At 35.6% G+C, this 23,260-nt stretch overlaps 1 protein-coding gene and 1 long non-coding RNA gene across 3 annotated transcripts; one reads left to right on the top strand and one right to left on the bottom strand.

Annotated features, from left to right (window-relative positions):
• The first annotated feature begins 15,135 nt into the window (after positions 1-15,135).
• On the top strand, positions 15,136-18,473 carry LOC137234184 (uncharacterized). Of its 2 annotated transcripts, none has more exons than XM_067757797.1 (5): positions 15,136-15,503; positions 15,569-15,706; positions 15,772-15,873; positions 15,945-16,120; positions 18,287-18,473. In XM_067757797.1, the coding sequence occupies exons 1-5, from the start codon at positions 15,271-15,273 to the stop codon at positions 18,310-18,312; spliced, it is 675 nt and encodes a 224-aa protein (XP_067613898.1). In that variant the 5' UTR covers positions 15,136-15,270; the 3' UTR covers positions 18,313-18,473. The 2 variants fall into 2 exon arrangements, with proteins under 2 accessions (XP_067613898.1, XP_067613897.1); XM_067757796.1 differs by lacking the exon at positions 18,287-18,473 and adding an exon at positions 16,643-16,737.
• Positions 18,474-18,661: 188 nt separating this feature from the next.
• LOC137234233 (uncharacterized) lies at positions 18,662-19,818 on the bottom strand. Its single transcript, XR_010947739.1, has 3 exons — positions 19,689-19,818; positions 19,486-19,614; positions 18,662-19,422 (listed from the first exon to the last, which is right to left on the bottom strand). It is a non-coding gene; the product is annotated as an uncharacterized lncRNA (long non-coding RNA).
• Between the last annotated feature and the right edge of the window lie 3,442 nt (positions 19,819-23,260).

Raw genomic sequence — 23,260 nt, 5'->3', positions numbered from 1 at the left:
GAATGCAATTATCATACATTTGTTCTTCATATCTCACACAAAATAAGATACTACATAGTCTTATTTCATCAGGGGACGAAAGCATGCGGAAGTGAGCTATTGCACAAAAGGTAATTCGCAAACAAACTAGACCAATATACACCTGTGACTACAACATGCAGCATCAGCTATGATCGTCAACATCTTAAAATACGATATGGTACGGGATGTTGAAGCCATATCCAGGTACATATGTCAAGGGAGTTTCACTTACCTGGGGTTCAAATAGTTCACAACCTTTGTATTGTCTAATGGTATAATTTGTATTTTCTGGGAAGCCGATGGTGGAGAAATGGTTGGGGACATCTTTTGGTAGGAGCAGTATATATGCACATTATTTCTTGTCTTGAAGAATAAAATTTTAATATATTTTTTTCTGAACTTCATGATTGAAAAAAATAGTGCAGGTGAAAAAAAAGATTTTCAATGAAAAGTAAAATTTTGACAAGTATAAAATTCACTATTCAGTCAACAAAGATTGTCAGAAAAGATTCAGAAAGCTGAATGGAAAATGATTACAGTTTTTGATCACCTAAAGTAAACACATTTGATTCAAATATGATTCCAAAATATGATTGAAAAACCATATTCAGTTTTTGATCATCAAAAGTATTCATATTTGATAATTTCTTTTGTTCAATTGTATGATAACTCATTATTTAGTCAGAAAGAGTAATCAAATTGTATTGATATGTGGGGAAATTCAAAATTTAATCACCTAAATGCTGAGTGGGTTATCTTCAAGGGAAGAAATAATGTATATACTGCTCCTAACATAAGATTTCCCGAACCATTTCTCCACCTTCGGCTTCCCAGAAAATATAAATCCAACCATTACACAATACAACTATTTGATCCCCAGGTAAGTGAAACTCTCTTGACATATGTACCTGGATATGGCTTCAACATCCCGTACCATATCGTATTTTAAGATGTTGACGACATATCTGATGCTGGATGTTGTAGTCGCAGATGTATATTGGTCTAGTTTGTTTGCGAATTACCTTTGGTTCAAATAGCTCACTTCGGCATGCTTTCTTCCCCTAATGAAATAAGATTAGCATGTAGTATCTTATTTTGTATGAGATATGAAAAATAAATGCATGATAATCGCATTCAAAAATGATTCAAAAATCTCAACCAAAATGCCTGAAATATGTTCACGAATATGATCAGAAAATGATTGTGAAAAACATTCAAATATTACTCTAAAACAATTAGAGCCCAATTTTACAATGATATCAGATATGCACAAAAAGCGTTTCGAAATACATATGAATCATAAATGATTATTCAGGAATAATCATATTTATGGTACATTTTTCTCGCGACGATACGTTAATTTTCGAACAGAAAATGCTTTTAAATTTGGACGTTTTTGATCATCTTGGGGTATAATATTTGAATATTTTTTGATCAAAATTTTCAAAAAATGCAAGCTGAGAGTGTATATATGAAATATACTTATACCAGTTAATTTCTTTTTCAGATTTTACTCTGCTACCGGCTTTCCCGGATGCATTGGCGCTATTGACTGCACACATGTAAAAATTAAGAAGCCGGCAGCCGACATTGAAAACTGTTATATAAATAGAAAAGGATTATTTTCAAAAAACGTGCAGTTAATATGCGATAATAACCTACGTATACTCGCCGGCAACGCACGTTTTGGTGGAAGTACCCACGATGCTTTTATATGGGAAAATAGTCTTTGTAAAGATTTCTTGGAAAGGTAATACAGCCTAGGTGCAAATACGAGTTGGCTTATTGGTGATTCCGGATATCCGCTGCAGCCATGGCTTATGACACCGTTTCACGCTCCGACAACAAGTGGCCAAACCAATTTTAATTTTGCGCATATAAGAGCTCGAAACTGCGTAGAGAGACTAAACGGCGTTCTAAAAAAAGTGTTTGCATGTTTGTCCCATGAGCGCGGAGTGTTGGTGAAGCCTGAGTTTGCAGGCGCAATCATAAACGCGTGTCTAACTTTGCACAATTTTCGACTGCAACATAGGCAAAGTATGCCAGACACAGCAAATGCGAATGGAAATCCATCAGAAGTAGATTTTCTTGAGGAAGGCCGCCCAAACGACAGCTTTCTACAACAAGGTCGGACGGTTCGGGAGAGGATAGTTAGGCATTATTTCAATTAATCATATATACTATTATATCTATATATATAAAAGAAAGTGGTGTTAGTTACACTATTTATAACTCAAGAACAGATGAACCGATTTGGCTGAAAATTGGTGAAGAGGTAGCTTAGAACCAGGAGACGGACTTAGGATACTTTTTATCCTGTGTGGCTAGGGTCCTGAGATCAAAACATGGACTTGGTATCAGCGAAACTGACGTCACAACAGAAATTACGTCACGTGAGCTGCTGCCCAAATTTAAACAGTTATTGGATAAGTGTCCTAAGTTTCCGTCCATTAGCACATGTTTTCATGCTACTCGCCAAAAGTGTTTGCTTAATGCTTAGTGCCTATTGGCTATTCCACGCCATTGACTTTAATTGATACCAGTAGTAAGATAATGCGAAGGTGATGCGGTTGTATTAAAACCTACTTGCATGACTTCCGTACCGGTTAGTATAGATTTTTACAATATATATTTTTTTGCTGAGTACAATGATTTGGCTTTGTACTATTTTTTTTACTTTTAGCTAATTCTGGATCAAACACCGTTAATTGATAAGTAAATTATAAACGGCATTTAATACAAATATACATTTTATTTATATTTCAATTCACTCTATAAAGATTGGTTTTCCGGAATGTTGTTAAACTTATGGGAGGACGTGTGCACTTCATTATGTGCGGTGGATGGCAAAATGTAGTTTAAGATTGCTGATATTGGTGAAATGCATCCAGATGATGTACTTAAAATCATTGGTGAGTGTGCGTATTCAATATTTTACATTCTGTTAATTATTCCGCTAAAAGTTGTGTCATAGATTTATATGAATTAAATAATGGGGTCGACTAAGTCCATAATTATCTCCAGATAGCCAACGTTAATGCAGGGGGATTTGCAGGTGTTGTTGTAGCAGTGATTTCCAGTAGTTTTTGGCAGTTCTGTCATATATATGATTTCTTCCTTGCATATCGCGTCTGCCACATCAAAGCCTATCAAAGTTCAAGCCTCTCCTGCGCTTGATGTACACTATACAAAATATGTACATACATACCAAATAAAGAATGTGGGTATCTACATTGCAGATAATACTCAGGTATTGAACACGACGTGTTTGCATCTGTACTTTTCAAAATATGCTGTTTTCAATCAAGTCAGAATATAGAGCTTTTGATATGATATTTTTATTTAATATTCGATAAAATGGTCAAACTTTGATTCCTTATACGTGCAACTGTAGATACTGCTAACACTTAACGAAAATTTGTTACAAAACCTAATCAGAAGCCGTATTAACAACTTTATATGTCGTTTTTTTCTTTAAAGAAAGTACGGTTGGAAAAGTGTATTGAATGCTTCGTGCACTATGGTTAACACAGTATTTCACGCCTTTGCATATAAGACTACTTCTACTTACTTCTTGTCAAAACTAAGCGAATATTTTAGGAAGATTAAAGTTGAATCTTGTTTAGCTAGAATTGATGGAGGGTGGTACAAGAATGCATATTCAGAAAGTTTTTAAGAATTCTAAGAAAACAATTTTAAAACTTGTGATGACTTTTAAAAATTTTCTCGAATTTTGAATAAAGAGTTTCAAATCAATTACGATGCTTTTTGACATAAAATTATATAAAAAAATTTAGAACAAACGTAAAATATATAGAATTTACATATATTTGTGTTTTAATTTTGCTCCTATATTTTTGACCACGGCCACGTATTTTTTGTCGCTTGAGACATGTTAGTACAATAGTAATAGTAGTAATTCAGTCATTAAGTGATTGTGGTTTTAACGCCATGTCTATTGATTTGAGCGTTTCATGCATGTCTTTCAGCATATTTAAAATTTCGTTAGTTAATTTTTGTTGCCCATTATTGAACTGTTTTTGCCTTTCATCCTTGTCTTCCATAAACTTTTTTATTTCGGCGTAAGCACTTCCAAAAGTATTATGACCACGTGGGGTCGATTGAGAAGTGACTGGGTCGAGTACGGTAGCGTTTGGGTTTAGAGTCGCCCTTGAAGTCACTTTTGGAGTTTCTTTGGTAAAATCCAAAAATTCTATACCTTCTTCTTTTATTTCATTTGTCTGCAAATAAAAACATAAAATCATATATGTAATACTCCTATATTGCTAATAGAAAATGCTCGCAATGTGTTTTGAATTCGAAATCAAAACAAGACAGCCTAAAAAATTTTTGTGATTTAAACAGTATAAGTGTGAAAAGAAAAAATTAAAATTTAGGTACATTCGATTATTGAATACAAAAAAAAAAAAAAGTTTAAACAGCAATATATCGGCACTCTGATGTTTGGGAATGTACCTAGCCTTTTGCAGCAATGTAGGAGTATTATATATATGCATAAAATGTTAGTATATATAAACAAACAGCAATAAAAATTTGTATTCACGACACAATCCAAAAAAAAAACCAATCTTCTTGCCGAACTTATTTTGAACATTTGGGTTGCGAAGTTTTTCCCGAGAATATTTATGTACATTTACCTCAGTAAATCCCGCTTCCTTTGTTCTGCCATCTCCGTCTATTGAATCTGATGGTAGAAACTCCAAAACTTCCACATCAACTCCCTCGAGTGGAATAGGTCCCTCGCTTGCCGGAAGATTGCCAGTTCTATTTCGGAAATTTTTATTTTTTGCCTCCTGCTTTTTCACGGCACACTTCCAATCGGACCAACTCTATAAATAAAATAATACAATACAGATATATATTACGTTTAGTTCCATAGTACATACGCACTTTTTTCCACTGTTCGGCTGTCTTGAAAGCTCCCCCACCGCATTTAGCTCAAAAGCAACGGCTTCCCATACACTGCGGCCCAGGTTAGCACTATTGGGACCGCTAAAAGTCCCCATTGCCACTTTTTTATTTGCCTTCATCATTTCCACCAGTTTCACCTTCTGGTTTTTTGCGATTTTTTCACTTCTGGATTTTTTCTATAAAATAAAAAATTAATTAGAAAACAAAAAATCCAATTCAGTTTCAAACCAAGGAACTTCACTCATTTTCTTTTTATAGTTTGATACTATCACGACCTTCGGAGCTAGTGATATGAATATCGCAAGAAATATCGAAAATACATACTCACCACTCGTACAGAAACACTACCTTGCGATAACCATGAATTAGGGTTGCATTTTGCGATATAATTCATATCGCAAGGATACAGAAACGGGCTAATGGACTCTCTGTGTCGTTATCGCTATTTTGTATGTCTGTGTCGTTTTTTTGTTTTGTCAACCCTCTAGTTTGTGCCGCCAAAACGTTTTTTGTTGACTTTTTTATTTCCTTGAAAGTGATACGTGAAAGTGCATCGGCACCAACGTTTGACTTTCCTTTAATGTATTCTGTAATTGTATTCTGCTAACTCGAGTCATATTCTCGCAAGTTTCGATGTTGGATCTTTCATATTAAAAAGATATACAAGTGACCTATGATCAGATTTAACAAGAAAATAAGTTCCGTAAATATATGGCCTGAAATGCTTAATGGCAAAGTGAATCGCTAGTAGCTATAACTCTTTGATGGGTTTCTTTTGTTCTGCGTTGTTAAATGATTTCGACGCAAACCATATGGGTAAGTCGTTACCTTCATGGATTTGGCTTAGTATAGCACCACAACCTGTTTGGGAAGCATCGACTGTAATTATAAACTGTTTTTTGAAATCTGGATATTGTAGTAGATGTGGTGACATTAAAGCGGATTTTAATGATTGAAATGCGTTTTCACAAGCACTGTCCCATATAAAGTTTACCTTTTTTCTATTCAAGCGATTCAAGGGTGCTGCCAGTTAAGCAAAATTAGGAATACATTTTCCATAGTAATTTGCAAACGCTACGAAGCGTCGCACAGCGCCTTTGTCGGTTGGTTTTGTATATTTATTAATTGCTACAATTTTTGACGAATGTAGCAACAAGCCCTTTGCCGAACACTTGTGACCCAAAAAGGTTACTTCTGTAGTGGAATTCACCAACTTATAACGATGCGATTTGTCGAGATTTTAATTAACGATTTTGTCGCTCGCCTTATCGATTGTACTATTCACTATCTTAGTTTTAACGACTCGCAATAAATGACATTTAAAATAGTAGAAAGGTGGCAGCACAGCTTAACGAAACCTAAAAAATGCGAAAAGCACAAAAGGAATGCCAAAAATAAACAAATTCCGTATACTAACTGCTTTTAAAAGTTATTATTGTGCAAGTTTTGAGATTCAGTTTGCGTTATCAAAAAAAGGTAAGTAAATGCGGAATTAATTTCATATTTCTCGACATAACAAATTTCTCATATTAAAATAGAATGGCGTTATCAATTAATACCAATCAACGGAGAAGCCGTACCACAGCCGAGCAGTTAAGTCGAATGGTGGACTTTTTAATGGAAACTCCGGGATTAGCGGGTTCCAGATTTCTATAGCGGCATGGAAAAGCAGAATGTGATAAAAAATGGACTGAAATAGCGAAAATGCTGAATAGCCTCGGTGGTGCTGTAAAAACTGCTGAGCAGTGGCGTACGGTAAGCGAACATTATTATTTTCTTGTACTTTAAGGGTATATCTAAACTAATTTTGTTTTAAAAAAGGTATGGAGAGATCTAAAAAGCCGTAAAAGTCTAAAAGTTCGTGACAGGAATAGGAAGCAGGCAATGACAGGTAACAATCCTATATATGAAAAGCGGCCCACTGAACTAGAGAGGCGTGTAATCAGAACAAATCATTTATTATTTAATAATAGCTTGAAAGATAACAATTGTTTTTCTTGTTAGCAACTGCAACTGCGTAAGGAAAATGAGGAAAGCATCATTGTGGAAATAAACTCGATGTCACATGATGAATTGCCATCGGTTTGGCATGATGAACTGCAATTCGTTTCGCATGATGAGCTGCCATTTGAAACTCATGAAGCAAGCGCAAATATGCGGTCATCTACGCCTGTTGCTCCATCAAGAAGAACGCCGATTACTCCAGCAACGAGAACGACTCGAAGTGGTGCGAACCGGAGGCGCGTAGGAAGTGCCAGCGAGATACAAAAAACGTTTTTAGAAGTTGCTCAAATTCAGGCATCAGCCCTAAAAGTAATTTGTTTAATTTTGCATCTAAACATTTTAAATATGTATTTTTATATTATTGTAACAATTTTCTTTTCAACCAGATGTTAGCTGAGTCAAGTGTTGCCGCCGTGGAATCATCCAGCAAACAAGCCGATGCTTTAAAAGTATTATTATTATTATATACATATTTAGGCTTGATACGGTTTTCACACAGAATTCTCTTTTCAACAGCTGCTAGCAGACTCTAGTGTGGCTAGTGTACAGGCGACGAAGTTGATGGCGGAGAGTATGACCACAATGGGTAATGGCTTAAAGGCAAGTGCGGACGCTTTCAATAATTTAACCAATGCAATATATCGACTTTAAAAATTATAGCCTTTGAAGATAAGTGCCTTTGAAGATATTTTATTTTTTTATTTTGAATACAAAGTTCCTATATTTATATGTTAGATGTAAGTTTACTTCAAAAAATGATGTAACTTTTGATAGGTATATTTATGGCAGCGGTAGGTTTATATGTATGTAAGTAACATGAAGTGCCTTTTTGTATCCCGACATACAGTTTTGCAATTAATTATGTAGATTTTTGGTTTCATGCAAACCTGCGTTTATTTACAAAATTAAAAAATAAATGTAAGGCGCGATAACCTCCGAAGAGATCTAAGGCCGAGCTTCTCTTCCAATTTGCGTCGTGATCCTCTTGATTTTCCCTACAAATTGGCCGGACGGGACCTACATACATGTTTTATGCCGACTCCGAACGGCATCTGCAAGGCAGATGAGTTTTCACTGAGAGCTTTTCATGGCAGAAATACACCCGGAGCGCTTGCCAAACACTGCCGAGGGGCGACCCCGCTTAGAAAAATTTTCTTCTAATTTAAAAACCTTATTTCTAAAATTTTGATGTTGCTTTGCCCGGGGTGCGAACCCAGGGCATACGGTGTGGTAGGCGGAGCACGCTACCATCACACCACGGTGGCCGCCGCCATACCAGTCATAAAAACATTGTATTTAATACGGGTTTTCTCATTCAAATTTTATTTATAATTTGATTTCGTCTTTGCACTTAAGTGACACTTAATTTTTTAAAATAATTTCCAAAAAAAATCGATCTATGTAAACGAATGAATGATTTTTTTACATTCAAATAAATGTATTATGTATAAAATTGAGCTGTGTTAAAACCTCATAAGCATTTATTTTAATTTTAAATAACACGAAGTTCGTTTCGTTTTTATTGAAATGATATTGTTAAGTTTGACGATACCGAATCGAAGTTTTTACTACCAAAGTAGCTATTTTTTAAAATAATTTCCAAAAGAAATCGATCTATGTAAACGAATGAATGAATTTTTTACATTCAAATAAATGTATTATGTATAAAATTGAGCTGTGTTAAAACCTCATAAGTATTTATTTTAATTTTAAAGGACACGAAGTTCGTTTCTATTGAAATGATATTGTTAAGTTTGACTGTTCGGTATGATGGAAGTTTTCGCTACCAAAGTAACCAAATATAAAATAAAATTCAAAATGTTTGCTTTACATTCCTGTAGATTTTTTTATTTATAATTTTGTTAAGTCTGTACTTAAGTATAGTAATTAGCAATAAGTCGGCCTTGAACACGTTTCGCTATTGAAGAGGGTGCGCCTTGATTAACATTGCTATCACTTGGGCTTTGATCTAAGTATTCAGTGTCAGGCTCGTGTATGGGTTCACTTAATCTGATGTTATGCAACACTGCGAATGCCTTAACTATTCTACCAGTAAATCCTGGATGATACAAAAGAGTCCTTTGCTGTGATAGGCATAACCATGTTCCTTTGATAACACCAAAAAGTCTCTCGACTGGGTTTCGAGCTTTACACAATGCCTCATTGTACCGAAATTTTGGGCTCCCCTCTGGTTGGATAGGTAAAGGAGTCATCAGCCAGGGTTCTAAAGGGTATCCAGAGTCACCTGCAAGTAGTTTTGTGTGCGATTTTATTTTCTGGGAAATTTCAGTGCATTAAACACACTTACTTATCAAAAACATGTTGCGGCTACCATTTTCAAAATTTCTCTGCATCACTCTCCGTACTGCAGAGGAGCTCCAGATAAATGCATCGTGCCTTGCTCCTGGGAATTTAGCATTGACATTCAATATCTTTAGGTTGGGGTCACAAATCTGTATATAAAAATATATTGTAATCAAAAAAGTACAATACATTTCTTTGAATTATTGCTTTTACCATTTGTACATTTATTGAATGGTATCCATGGTGATTTACATATGCCTCTTCATGACTTCTGGGGCTCATGATCGACACATGAGTGCAATCAATAGCCCCAATAGTACCTCCCACAAATGATGCAGGTGACGCAGAAAAACTTCTTTTGCAGCTTGCCGCTCTATTTGAGTCATTGGAAACTTTACTTTATCGAAAAACAAAGAACGGTTGATAGCATTTGTTACGCGATGTATACAGCGGCTTACAGACGACTGGCTCATTGATATGCTCCATTGTTCTCCAACGGGCCGTTGATAACAACCAGTTGCGAAGAAGCGTAAAGCAGTTAGAACCTGAAATTGTTATAATAGTGTTCAATTGAAATTATATGAAATTCCATGATTTACCTGTTTCTCTGTTGATATCGCAGTTATTCTTATACCCCTTAATTGACCATCAAGTTGAGAAATAATATCATGAGCCAAGTCTGGGGTTAGTCGGTACCGCTTTCGAAACTCCGTTGCATTCAGGTGGAATGGGTTATCTACTTCTCTAAGAAGGCGTCTGTCCACTGGCGATGGCCTCAGTAGCTCTTCATCTTGTGATAAAACGTACGCCAAGTACTCAAATGCCATTTGATTTATAAATAAAGCAGCTTTTCGTTTTTGAAGGTATTTAATTAAAACTCCGATTTTCTTTTTTAACTAAAATTGGCAGAAATGTAAATTTCGTGATATTTAACGCAGCCAATTCACTTGCCGTTTATTTAACAACACAGCTGATCGTCGATTAACGAATACCGATACAAAATAGTTACTGAATAACGAAATCGTTATAGTTATCGATTCGTAAATAAAGCTATGGCAAATATCGTTAAAAAAGTTAGTGCATTCCACTACTGGTCTAAGAAAATGGAATTTATTAGGATTTAATTTTAGGTATAAAAATGCTACGTTAGGTGGTATACCAGAAAAAGCTATAGTCATCATTCTTGAGAATGAATTCGGTGCTATGTTCAAGCAAAAGGTAAAATTTCCATCTAAACGATCCACGATCGGTACTAAAGGATGTTATATCTCGCGAGTCGGGATGTAACGGTATTTGATGAAAACCGGAAAATAAATCTAGGGTTGAAAAATATTTCGATCTGCCAAGGTTATCAAGGATGGCATTCACTCTAGCGAGAGGGAATTTATCGACGATGAGCTTTTTGTTTACCGCTCGAAAATCTACAAACATCCTACATGGCTTTTGCCCATTCGTACCTTTTTTATACTCGGTTGAGCAGAGCTCACAGAGTATATTAACTTTGATTGGATAACGGTTGGTTGTACAGGTATAAAGGAATCGAGATAGATATAGACTTCCATATATCAAAATCATCAGTATCGAAAAAAATTTGATTCAGCCATGTCCGTCCGTCCGTCCGTCCGTTAACACGATAACTTGAGTAAATTTTGATGTATCTTGATGAAATTTGGTATGTAGATTCCTGGGCACTCATCTTAGATCGCTATTTATGAACGATATCGGACTATAACCACGCCCACTTTTTCGATATCGAAAATTTCGAAAAATCGAAAAAGTGCGATAATTCATTACCAAAGACGGATAAAGCGATGAAACGTGTTAGGTGAGTTGAACGTATGACGCAGAATAGAAAATTTGTAGTATTTTGGACAATGGGCCTGGCACCGCCCACCTTTAAAAGAAGGTAATTTAGAAGTTTTGCAAGCTGTAATTTGGCAGTAGTTGAAGATATCATAATGAAATTAGGCAGGAATGTTACTGCTATTTCTATATGTATGCTTAATAAAAATTAGCAAAACCGGAGAACGACCACGCCCACTTAAAAAAAAATTTTTTAAGTCAAATTAAAAAAAAAAGTTAATATCTTTACAGTATATAAGTAAATTATGTCAACATTCAACTCCAGTAATGATATGGAGCAACCAAATACAAAACTTAAAGAAATTTTCAAAATGGGCGTGGCTCCGCCCTTTTTCATTTAATTTGTCTAGGATACTTTTAATGCCATAAGTCGAACAAAAATTCACCAATCCTTGTGAAAGTTAGTAGGGGCTAAGATTCTAGGACGATAAAGGTTTTCTGTGAAAAATGGGCCAAATCGGTTGAAGCCACGCCCAGTTTTTATACACAGTCGACCGTCTGTCCTTCCGCTCGGCCGCTAGCATGATAACTTGAGCAAAAATCGATATATCTTTACTCAACTCAGTTCACGTAATTATCTGAACTCACTTTGTATTGGTATAAAAAATGGCCGAAATCCGACTATGACCACGCCCACTTTTTCGATATCGAAAATTACCAAAAACGAAAAAAATGTCATAATTCTATACCAAATACGAAAAAAGGGATGAAACATGGTATTTGGATTGGTTTATTGACGCAAAATATAACTTTAGAAAAAAACTTTGTAAAATGTGTGTGACACCTACCATATTAAGTAGAATGAAATGAAAAAGTTCTGCAGGGCGAAATAAAGAACCCTTGAAATCTTGGCAGGAATACTGTTCGTGGTATTATATATATAAATAAATTAGTGGTATCCAACAAATGATGTTCTGGGTCACCCTGGTCCACATTTTGTTCAATATCTGGAAAACGCCTTCACATATACAACTACCACCACTCCCTTTTAAAAGCCTCATTAGTACCTTTAATTTGATACCCATATCGTACAAACACATGCTAGAGTCACCCCTGGTCCACCTTTATGGCGATATATCGAAAACCCCCACCTATAGAATTAAGCCCCACGCCCTTTTAAAATACTCATTAACACCTTTCATTTGAAACCCATATCGTACAAACAAATTCTAGAGTCACCTCTGGTCCACCTTTATGGCGATATCTCGAAAAGGCGAACACCTATAGAACTAAGGCCCACTCCCTTTTAAAATACTCATTAACACCTTTCATTTGATACCCATAATGTACAAACGCATTCTAGAGTCACCCCTGGTCCACCTTTATGGCGATACCTCGAAAAGGCGTCCACCTTTAGAACTAAGACCCACTCCCTTTTACAATACTCATTAACACCTTTCATTTGATACCCATATCGTACAAACAAATTCTAGAGTCAGCCCTGGTCCACCTTTATGGCGATATCCCTAAATGGCGTCCACTTATAGAACCATGGCCCTCTTAAAATACTCTTTAATACCATCCATTTGATACACATGTCATACAAACACATTCCAGGGTTACCCCAAGTTAATTTTCCTACATCGTGATTTTCCCTTACTTTGTCTCCATAGCTCTCAACTGAGTATGTAATGTTGGTTACACCCGAACTTAGCCTTCCTTACTTGTTTGGAACTATAATAAGTGGACTGTTATAGTTGGAATAACTTTCTTAGATTAAATCGTTTTTTAAAAATTTGCTAACCTCCTTGTTTATCTCTTCGCGTTGCCAATGCCGTAAGCGGTAATTTTTTATATACACCGGCGTGGTGTCATTCAGTCTTAATCTTTGTTCGTAGAAATTGTTTAGTGTCATTTTGTCATCGTTAAGGGCAAAAATGTCCGAATATTCTGAACATAAGTCTAGTAAATTGCTTGGGGCGTACTTAGGCATTTGGTTTATTAAAATACTCTTTAACTCGTGAATACGATTATTTTCTTTAGACGTTTTGTTGATTTTATAAACGCTATAATTAGCGGCCACCATGGTGTGGTGGTAGCGTGCTCCGCCTACCACACCGTATGCCCTGGGTTCACACCCCGGACAAAGCAATATCAACATTTTATAAATAAGGTTTTTCAATTAGAACAAAATATTTCTAAGCGGGGCCGCCCCTCGGCAATGTTTGGCAAGCGCTCCGGGTATATTTCTGCAAAGCTCTCAGTGAAAACTCATCTGCCTTGCAGATGCCGTTCGGAGTCGGCATAAAACATGTAGGTACCGTCCGGCCAATTTGTAGGGCAAATCAAGAGGCGCACGACGCAAATTGGAAGAGAAGCTCGGCCTTAGGTCTCTTCGGTGGTTATTGCGCCTTACATCTATTTTTTTTTTTTATAATTAGAAATAGGTTCAGTGCGAATGTTAAAATTTTTTATATATTTTATGCTGTTGGTAGTATTTATCACTTTTAGAATAGGATTACTTGTATCTATGATACATCTTGCTGTAAAAAACCATCTGTGATTTCTTGTGAGTCAACGAAAAGTGGTTCTGGTGATTTGTTTAAATCAAAATTTCGAAACACTTCGCATCGAGGTGGAATAACGCAAGTATCGTCTTCCGTTCCGTGCAAGATTGGAAGTGATATTTTTTCGTTGCATATCCAAAAAGAAATACTATTTGAGTTATAGTTGATATAACATTTGTTTTCTTTTAAGAAATCTTTTCCTAGTATTCCGTCTGTCAGGATATTAAAATCATTATTTACCACGTGTAGTGTATGTGTGATGAAAAAATTAGAAAAATGTAGCTTGGTTGTAAAAGTCCCTAACGTAAAAACCGTATGGGAAGTAACTCCCGTTATATTAATTGTATTATTATGATTAACTGATGAAGTTTTGTTGATACAAGACATTTTTATTAAGGAGATGTCGGCTTGTGTGTCGACAAGAAATGTGCAAAGTTTGTTAGAACCGTTTAGGTTAATTTGGATGAAGTCAGAGAAATTTAAATTTAAACAGTAAATATTTAAAGGATTGGATTTTTGTAAAGAGTCTATTAGTAATCTGTCGCTTCCTCCCTCAGTGTTCGCTGCTGAGGGGCTTCCACGTTTAAAGCCCTGACATTCGCATTTCCATTTCTGTTGTTGGAAGTTCGAGAATTATTTGTATTGCCTGTACTGTTGCTGTTGTTACTGCTATTACTACTGCTTTGGAAACGACTATTTGTCGGATGAAAGTTTTGCCTTTGATTGCCTCGAGTAAAGTTGTTGTTAAAATTTTGCCTGTTTTGCCTATATGTATTAGACTTACGATATTGGTTGTGAAAACCGCGACCACGATTGGTACCTTGAACACTTCTATACTGATTATTTCTACTAGCCTTAAACGCTAAGACTTGGAGTTATTTTATTTCGTTTGATTGTTCAACAATCAGTTTAGCTACTACGTCTTTGGAATCGGAAAATGTGGTGGAGGCTAAAATGGATTTTTAATTTTTAGTTGGGCAAAAAAATGGATTTTACTAAAGATGTTATCGCGTTTAACCGACAAACATTAACTGTTTGTTCGATAGCCATCTCGTGTGCTTTGGATTGAGTTATGCCCTCAATAAAAAGCGAACGCTTTAATGAATCGGCTAATTCCTCAACGACTTTAGCAAAATCAGTGTAGTTATTATTGTTTATTTGCAAAGCTGCAATTTTTCCAGCCACAACTTTCGAGTGGTCGGGTTTTATACGGTTACGTAGTGCTATTTTTATATCATTAACTGAAAGTATTTGAGTTCGCTTCTCGAGCTTTACCATCGAGTTTGGATTTAATAAATGAAATACAAGTGCCAGTTAAATTTTCGTCGACAAATTCTTCAATTAACTCAATTTTATTAATGAAATATTCAAGGGGCTCGCTGCTATAATTTTCACGCATAATAACAGCACACATGCCGATAAACCATGGTACAATTACCAGGTAAAAGCATCAGGGTTGCATTTTACATGTTTTTTCATTCGAAGGTGGTCATAAAATGTCAAACTTTGTTTATGTTTACATTTTTCGTTTATTTACTTTTGATGTGAAAATTTTTAATACGCAGTGGTTTTTAAATGTTTTGCAAATTTTTGTAAAGAAAGAAAACAGAATTTACTTGTGTTTTGTGCATATTTAAATATGGGAAAGTGTTGTTTGTGCAATATTAGAAGGGAGAAAGCGGGTGTGAAGCTTTTCACAGTCCCGCAAGATCCAAGGAATAGAAAAAATTGGGAAAAGGCTTGTGGCGTTAAGTTTCCGCAAAACGGCTTCATTTGCTCGCTCCATTTTCAAGCCTCTGACCTAATTGTGGGAGCGCAAAGAGTAAATTTGATGCCCAACTCCACTCCGTCGCTATATTTACCGGCTTTTATGTAAGTATTCAGTTTCCCGATTGGTGCAAGATAAAAAATGAAATATAATTTTATTTATGACTTAGGAGTACTAATCAAGAGTTTGTTAAAAACGAAAGTTGTCTCGTCGTCCCCAACCGTAATTCCTACGGTGATCTACCAAAATTTCGGACAATACTTTCGCCGCTACAAAGTGAACCTTTCATCTCTAATATGAAAGAAAAGTAAGATAATATATGCAAGTTATTTGATAAAGTCCCTTCTACATGTTTGGTTTTTTTTGTTTAAGTGACACGTTTGGAGCGAAAAGCCAATACTTGGCACGGAAAAACTGCAGCACACAAACGGATATACATGATGTTCAACAAATAATCTGTGAAACCCAGACGCAGTAAGTTCCCGTAGTTTATTCACTTTACATTTTAGTCTTTCTAATACCTCATATAAATTTAATTTATTTAGTGAAATATTACTCCAGTGTGCAATGGAATCAGAAACTACCCGCTTGAGGGTGGAAAATCTTAAGCTACGTGAGGAGAATGAAAAATTGAAAGGAAATATTGCCAACACGGCCATCGTAATGTCTGCCGTGGAGTCTGTTTTTACAGAAGGACAGATGCAGAAGATGTTGCTACGTGGTAAGTGTTTTCCGTTAGCTTGTATTGTATATATACTAATTGGCATGCGTAGAACTTAGGAGTAAACTACCATAGCTTTTAATTGTGCATAGAACTTGGGATTGGGCTTAAAACCATTTATGTATTCAACATTACAAATTAAAACAAAATAGTTTCCACCCAGTATTTATTGAAAGTTTTGATCAAAAAATATTTAAATATCATACCCCAAGATGATTAAAAACTTTCAAATTTAAAAGCATTTTCTGTTCGAAAATTAACGTATCGTCTAAAGAAAAATGTACCATAAATGTGATTATTCTTGAATAATCATTTATGATTCCTATTTCGAAACGCTTTTTATTCATATTTGATATCATTGTAAAATTGAGCTTTAATAGTTTTAGAGTAATATTTGACTGCTTTTCACAGTCATTTTCTGATCATATTCGTGAATATATTTCAATCGTTTTGGTTGAGATTTTTGAATCATTTTGGAATGCCATTATAATGCATTTATTCTTCATATCTCATTCAAAATAGGATACTACATAATAATCTTATTTCATCAGGGGAAGAAAGCATGCAAAAGTGAGCTATTGGAACCACAGCTAACTCGCAAACAAACTTGACCGATATACACCTGCGACTGCGGGATGTTGAAGCCGTATCCAGGTATGTCAAGATAGTTTCACTTACCTGGGGTTCAAATAGCTCACAACCTATGTATTGTCTAATCATTATGTATTTTCTGGGAAGCTGAAGAAGAGAAATGGTTGGGGAAATCTTCGTTCACAAGCAGCATTACATTATTTTTGTCTTGAAGAATGAATATCTTCTGCATAAATAATAAAATTTTTATATATTTTTTTTAGCTTCATGAAAAAATATGTGTATGCGAAAAAAAAAGATTTTTAATGAAAAGTAAAATTTCAACAAGTATAAAATTCATTATTCAGTCAACATACATATTCATACAAGATTCAGAAAGCAGAATGAAAAATTATTATAAATTTTTGATCACCTAAAGTAAACACATTTGATTCAAATATGATTCCAAAATGTGATTAAAACTATATATACGAAAAACGGCGCTTATCAGGGCTACCACTAACCACCAAAGAGAAAAAATTGCGAATCAATTATACCTACGCAAAACGGCCCTTATCAGGGCCACCAAGAGAAAAAATTGATAGACAATTATGTTTTACATATTACTAGCAGACCCGGCAGACGTTTTTCTGCCCTAAATTTGGCCTATCTGCATACATTTTAATAAGCTTTTTCCGTCTAACTCTGCCCTACCCCTCTACACTTTTTCCTAATCTTTTTATTCACTCCTCCCTCCGTCTTTTTCGCTTTATCTCCATCTTCGACTCATTCTATCTCTTTCTCAGTCTCCTCTCATTTCTCTTTTCTCAAGTTTTTCTCCTTCTTCTTCATCTCTTATTGCCAGTCCCAGAGGGTGGTATGTATTTTGTTCCAGTTCCATTCCGAGTCTCAGTCCCAGTCCCACTCCGAGTCTCAGTCTCAGTCCCAATCCTAGTCCTAATCCCAGTCCCAGTCCGTCTCTGGTATACTTCCCGGAAAAAAGCATCGTAAATACTAATATAGGCAAATTTATATACGAAATTTCAGGCAAATAGAATAGAACGTATGTAAATAGGTATGTGGGTATTATTAATTCTTGTCTTTATTTCGGCTTCGCATGCATATTTATCAGTTCTGCTAGGTTGATGCGACTCCGAATATAACAATGAACTTTAGAGCTCTCAGCAACAGCTTTCATTTGATATCCATAATACACACACATTTTAGGGGTACCCGGGTCCACGTTTTGGCCTATATCTCGAAAGCCTAGTCACCCAGGGGTATGAAAATTATCCTGTACTATAGCACTCATCAACAGCTTTCATTTGATATCCATATTGTATAAACACATTCTAGGGGTACCCGGGTCCACGTTTTGTTCTCAAGACCCTAGGCACGTAGCGAAAAAAAGGTAGACGTTGGCCGATTCTCAGACCTACCCAATACGATCACAAAATTTCATGAGAATCGGTTCAGCCGTTTCGGAGGAGTTAAGCCTCTAAAACCGTGACAGAAGAATTTTATATATTAGATAAATTTACTTTTGGATTATTTATATCCTTATTATTATATTATTAAAATTGTGGTTATTTTCAGGGCAATACATAGAAAAAAGGGAATGACAAGAAGCCAGAACCGGAGTATAGCCGATACGGATACACTCAAAACCGAACTTTTGCCATAGCAGGTAACGATACCAGATCCGGCCTAAAACCTAAATTGATACAAAAGCCTCCTGGTTGTTAGAGCAAAGACGAATTTAATTTGTTGTGAAAATTTCATATTTCACAGTTTTTTCAAACACTTTACGAATTAATACATTAAAAATTCTTTCTGTGAAATGAAATTGTGATATTTTAAATTTATTGTGAAATCAAAAAGTATGTAAACATATTAATAACAAATATCAATCTAATATTTACACGGAAATGAGTTTTACACTCAGAAAAACATTTTGTGAGGAAGCTTCGAATTAATTAAACAAACAAAAAATAATTGAAAGAAAAACATGCCCTACTACATAGTAAGCTTGCATTTTCATTAATCTTCATACTAGGTACAATTTCATGTTTTCCATCGCATCAGCAATTTTATGGCTTTACACCAGCATTATAATTCCTTTCGTCATGAGCGGTAGGCGTTTCAGTAGTGTTGTCCTCAATTTGCTTTTCCAAATTTGTCATTTCACTGCTTGTATTAGTTGCATTTGGAACTTCTTCAGCCATCTTCACGTTAACCAAAGAACGTTTGGTAGTAGTGCAGTTTGGGGGCCCCACCCTAAAGTTGGGCCAAGATTTTTGAGTGAGGTATCAAAAGACGCGTATTAATCTCGAGAACAATAATCCGAAGGCGGAAAAGAATAATTTTATCTCTGTCCGGAGATATTTGCAGTTGAAGTTGGCGATTTGCATATGGTTGTTGTTCTGTTGTACCCATAAAAAAAATTGTCCATCACCGTGGCGGTTTTTCGTTATTATCTTTTGAACGGGTAAAAAAAGTTAACTTGCGCTCTCAGATTATTGATCTAGACGTGAATACGCGTCTTTTGATACCTCACTCAAAAAAAAGGACACATTTTAGGGTGGGGCCCCTAAACTGCACAATTACCGAACGTTTTTTATTATCTCTTTTCCACTATCTTCCCCAACGCGATTTCGGAGCCTTTTTAGGGGTTTTCTTTTACGTTCATGAACTGATTTTGTCTTACTGACGTCCGTTATAGTGGAATGCTCCTGTAAAACCAAAATGAATATTATCTTTTTTTATTATTTATGCAATTTTGTGTTACAACTCACTTTAAAAGGTCTTTCTTCTTTTGTTTTGCCACCAATTTCACCAGCGCATTTAAAAGCACCACATAAACAAACTTTTATCTCATTACCCAACAGATCATCCCAATGATAATTGAAGGTAAGCTCTGTGTCCTACAAAATAAATTTTAAACAATAACTTTTAACACTCTTAATATATATTTGAAGCTAGAGATAAGCGCTCTTACCGCTGGTACATCTTTTATAGCAAAAAGTCCAATGCGATTTAATCCATTTACGGACTACTTTTGTGTCTCACAATTTCGCACAAGTAATTTCTCAATAGGACTTATAAACTTTTTACTTGCTACAGCTAATATAGTCGGTGAAGGTGATACTGCCTGGTTACGTGTACGTCTCGTAGTCGTTGCATCAGTCAAACGTCAGTCGTTGCACTATCGCTACCGCCTATATCTGGACTTGTAGTATATATAAGCAATTCGCGGCGCCGTGTAATTCTTTTTTGAAGTCCCCCATCACTTTCGCTACCGTTATATGCAGCATCAGTTCCTGTTGGCGGTGTTGTAAATCCAATATATTTTGGGCTTAAATCCGAATACAATTCGGCCAGTAGGTCACGTTTTCCTTAAAAACCAAAACAAATATCAGAAAGATAACTACAAATTGTTAAGGCAAATAGCCTACATGCAGCACCAAATCAGTACAGGTACATTACCACTACGTATACCACGCTCTTGTCCAGATCCACTCTGTATATAAAGTGCCCAAATACCCTTTGGACCATATAATTTATGGCCAAATATTGACATTAAATCAATGTTAATTGTATTAATTGGAATTTTGCCAACTGCGTGTGCTGCGTCGGTGTGAAAGAATATATTTCGTGAGCGGCAAAGATTCATCTATGGGCAGAAAACCAACTTTTACCAGTTAATTTTCTGTTTTAGTTTTCGGTTTGTTGACAAAAATTACAAATGACATTTCTTCTTCCATCACTTTTGACAACAAAAATTGAAAGACCGATTGACAGTTTATGTTCCAGCGGCAACAACAAAACACACGGGAGGGTTGCATTTTTGCTAATGCTTCTACCTGGTAATTGTACCATGCGATAAACGTTCTGTTTCTTCAGGAGTTGCCATATTTGTATCGGAATTAGGAGGATTTGAAATATGTGTTTCGGGCAATTCCTCAAATCCGTGAAACTCTCCGGACAAAAAAAGTCTAACAACAAGGTTTTTGATTGTACTGGGCGAATATGTGGTTTAGCCTTCGGAAACTGGGCTTTTAAAACCAAGATGAATTGAATGTTGATGTGAAATTGAAAGAATTATACGGCAATTGAATGAAAGCCTGAATATTTAATGATAAATTGAATGTATATTGAAGTAATTTAATTTAATTTGATTTCGAAGGAAAATATTTTATGTTGGTAAAAGGACCTGGCTGTTGATAACGGACGCACCGCTTTATTGAAAAGATCTCAATGTGTTGGTGTTATTACGGACGCACCGTTTTTATTAAAATTGTATGGTTTTATTTTTATAGATACGACCGCACCGCATCTTTTCAAACTTGTAATATGAATGTCCTCGGACGCACCGGGATTAAAAAAAAATCCATTGGTTTTTCACGGAACCACCGTTTACGCAAAAAAATCTCTTTGGTTATTTGCGGAACCACCGTTTAATGTGAAATGAGAGAAAATGTATCGTTTGCAAAAGCCACCTGAAAACATGTGAAATTGCCATGCAAAGGAAGGAATCATGCATTAGGGTCTTCAAATGCAAGTTAATACACGTGATTGCGTCGAGTTTGTATTATATGTGTATATAATGTAAAATGTACAAGAAATGTGAAAGTGATTTAAAAATTTTGAGTTATTGGACAACCGAAATATGCGTATACTTATGTGCTTAATATATATATGATACGTAAGTTTTAAAAATCTTGCATTATTGGAAAACGAAAAAACGTGTATACTTATTGGCTTATATTAATGTATGCTACATAAGGTTTAAGAATCTTGAATTATTGGAAAACGAAAAAAATGTGTATGCTATCTACTTTAAATTTAAATGGTTGAAAGGAGTTTAATTTGGCAAAATTGAACAATCAGTATTGAAAAAACGTGAATCTTTTAATGAAATGAATTTGGCCATTTCCATGCAAAAATTTACATATGTACACTACTTTATACACACACTCATACATACAGCTTTTCTGCTAACGCACCTGGCGCTCCAGCGCCGTCCTCCAAGGTGTACCACCTTTGCCATTATTTTTCGAATGTAATTTGTTTATGTTGTAGCTGCATAGTTACACAATCTCGCTCGAAACGCATCCAATTATTTCGTATATATTCGCATGTACCCTTATTGCATTGGAATTTTTATTTATGTTGTGTTCGTCTGTGTGTGTGCTGGCGTGTGGTGTTTGTAACGGGAATTAGGGGTCCGTTATTGGGACTCATTAGGTATATAGAATGTGATGTGGTCACGTGGATTGCCAAATTTTCCACGTTTAAAGAAAATGAATTCAACTATATTAAATAGTTTTGACACATTGTCACGGTTGCCATGTATTGGCATTATATGCCACTGAAGATTAAATAAATTTTAGTTGGTGTCCCTCAGGCCAGTCATTGCTGGAGGCACGCACACAAACATACTTACATACCATTCATTGTGTCATAATTTCTGCAGCTTCCTTCTTGATGTAGCGCGTGGCCAAACTGTCTGATTCCTGGATGCAGGAGGCTGCATACCATTAAATATCGTTGTTGCAATAAAACACGCACTTTTGAATTATTTAAATAAAATTTAAATACTTGTTGAAATTTTTATTGGGAATTGCACCCCGAGTAAAATACAATTTATTGTCGGCACAACCGCTCAGTTCAATGAAAAAATGTATGGTGATGCGGTTTATCAGCTGCGGCGGACTGTATGGGGGTAGCGGCTTACCAATAGTATCCAATTAAATAAACGAATGCTGACTCGATACGATATTCATTAATTGTATAAACTAACAATGTTTATTTAATTATATTAAAATGGTTTAGAACACAATGAATTCTGCTGGCGGTAGTTGCAAGGATAAGACAGTAAGAAGTAATAACAACGAAAAAGATATAAAGTAAATGTCAAACATATGATTGTTATGCTTGCGCATTAATCCTTTATAAACTAAAATATAATATTATAAATATTGTGATTATGAACTCAACATACCGCCGCCCTTGAACTATCTAAATATAAGCAAGATACGTTCAAAATTAAGATTACAATGTAGAGTTAGAAAAAAAAAATATTGGAAATATGCAAAAAATAAAGTTGAAAATTTTTTATTTCATGATGACGATTCTTTCTCTTCGCAAAATAGATCTGCCTTTGTTGGGAGGAGGCATAATTTAGCAATCGGCCGAACGTATTCTCCGTTAGCAGTCTTTACTGTCACGACTCGCACGCGACCATCAGCTCCAGGATGACATCGTGTTACCCTAGCGAGTATCCACTTTGTGGGGGGAGTAGTTTCACTAAATACAGCTACAACATCTCCTTCTTCGAAATTGCGTGAAGGACGATGCCACTTGGTGCGGCGCTGCAAACTGACGAGATACTCTTCTCTCCAACGATGCCAGAAATGCTGTCTTGTGGCAGATATTACCTGCCATCTCTGATACAAATTTCCACAGAACCCTTGACCCTCAGGTTCTGGGATTGACTTGAGCGGTTCACCAATGATGAAATGACCAGGAGTTAAGACTTCCAAGTCGCCAGCGGTTGTAGTGTTGTAA

Source organism: Eurosta solidaginis, chromosome X, assembly GCF_040869045.1.
Source record: "Eurosta solidaginis isolate ZX-2024a chromosome X, ASM4086904v1, whole genome shotgun sequence".
Lineage (NCBI taxonomy): Eukaryota > Metazoa > Arthropoda > Insecta > Diptera > Tephritidae > Eurosta > Eurosta solidaginis.
The sequence above is the reverse complement of the archived record's forward strand: the minus strand, read 5'-3'. Positions and strand labels throughout refer to the sequence as shown.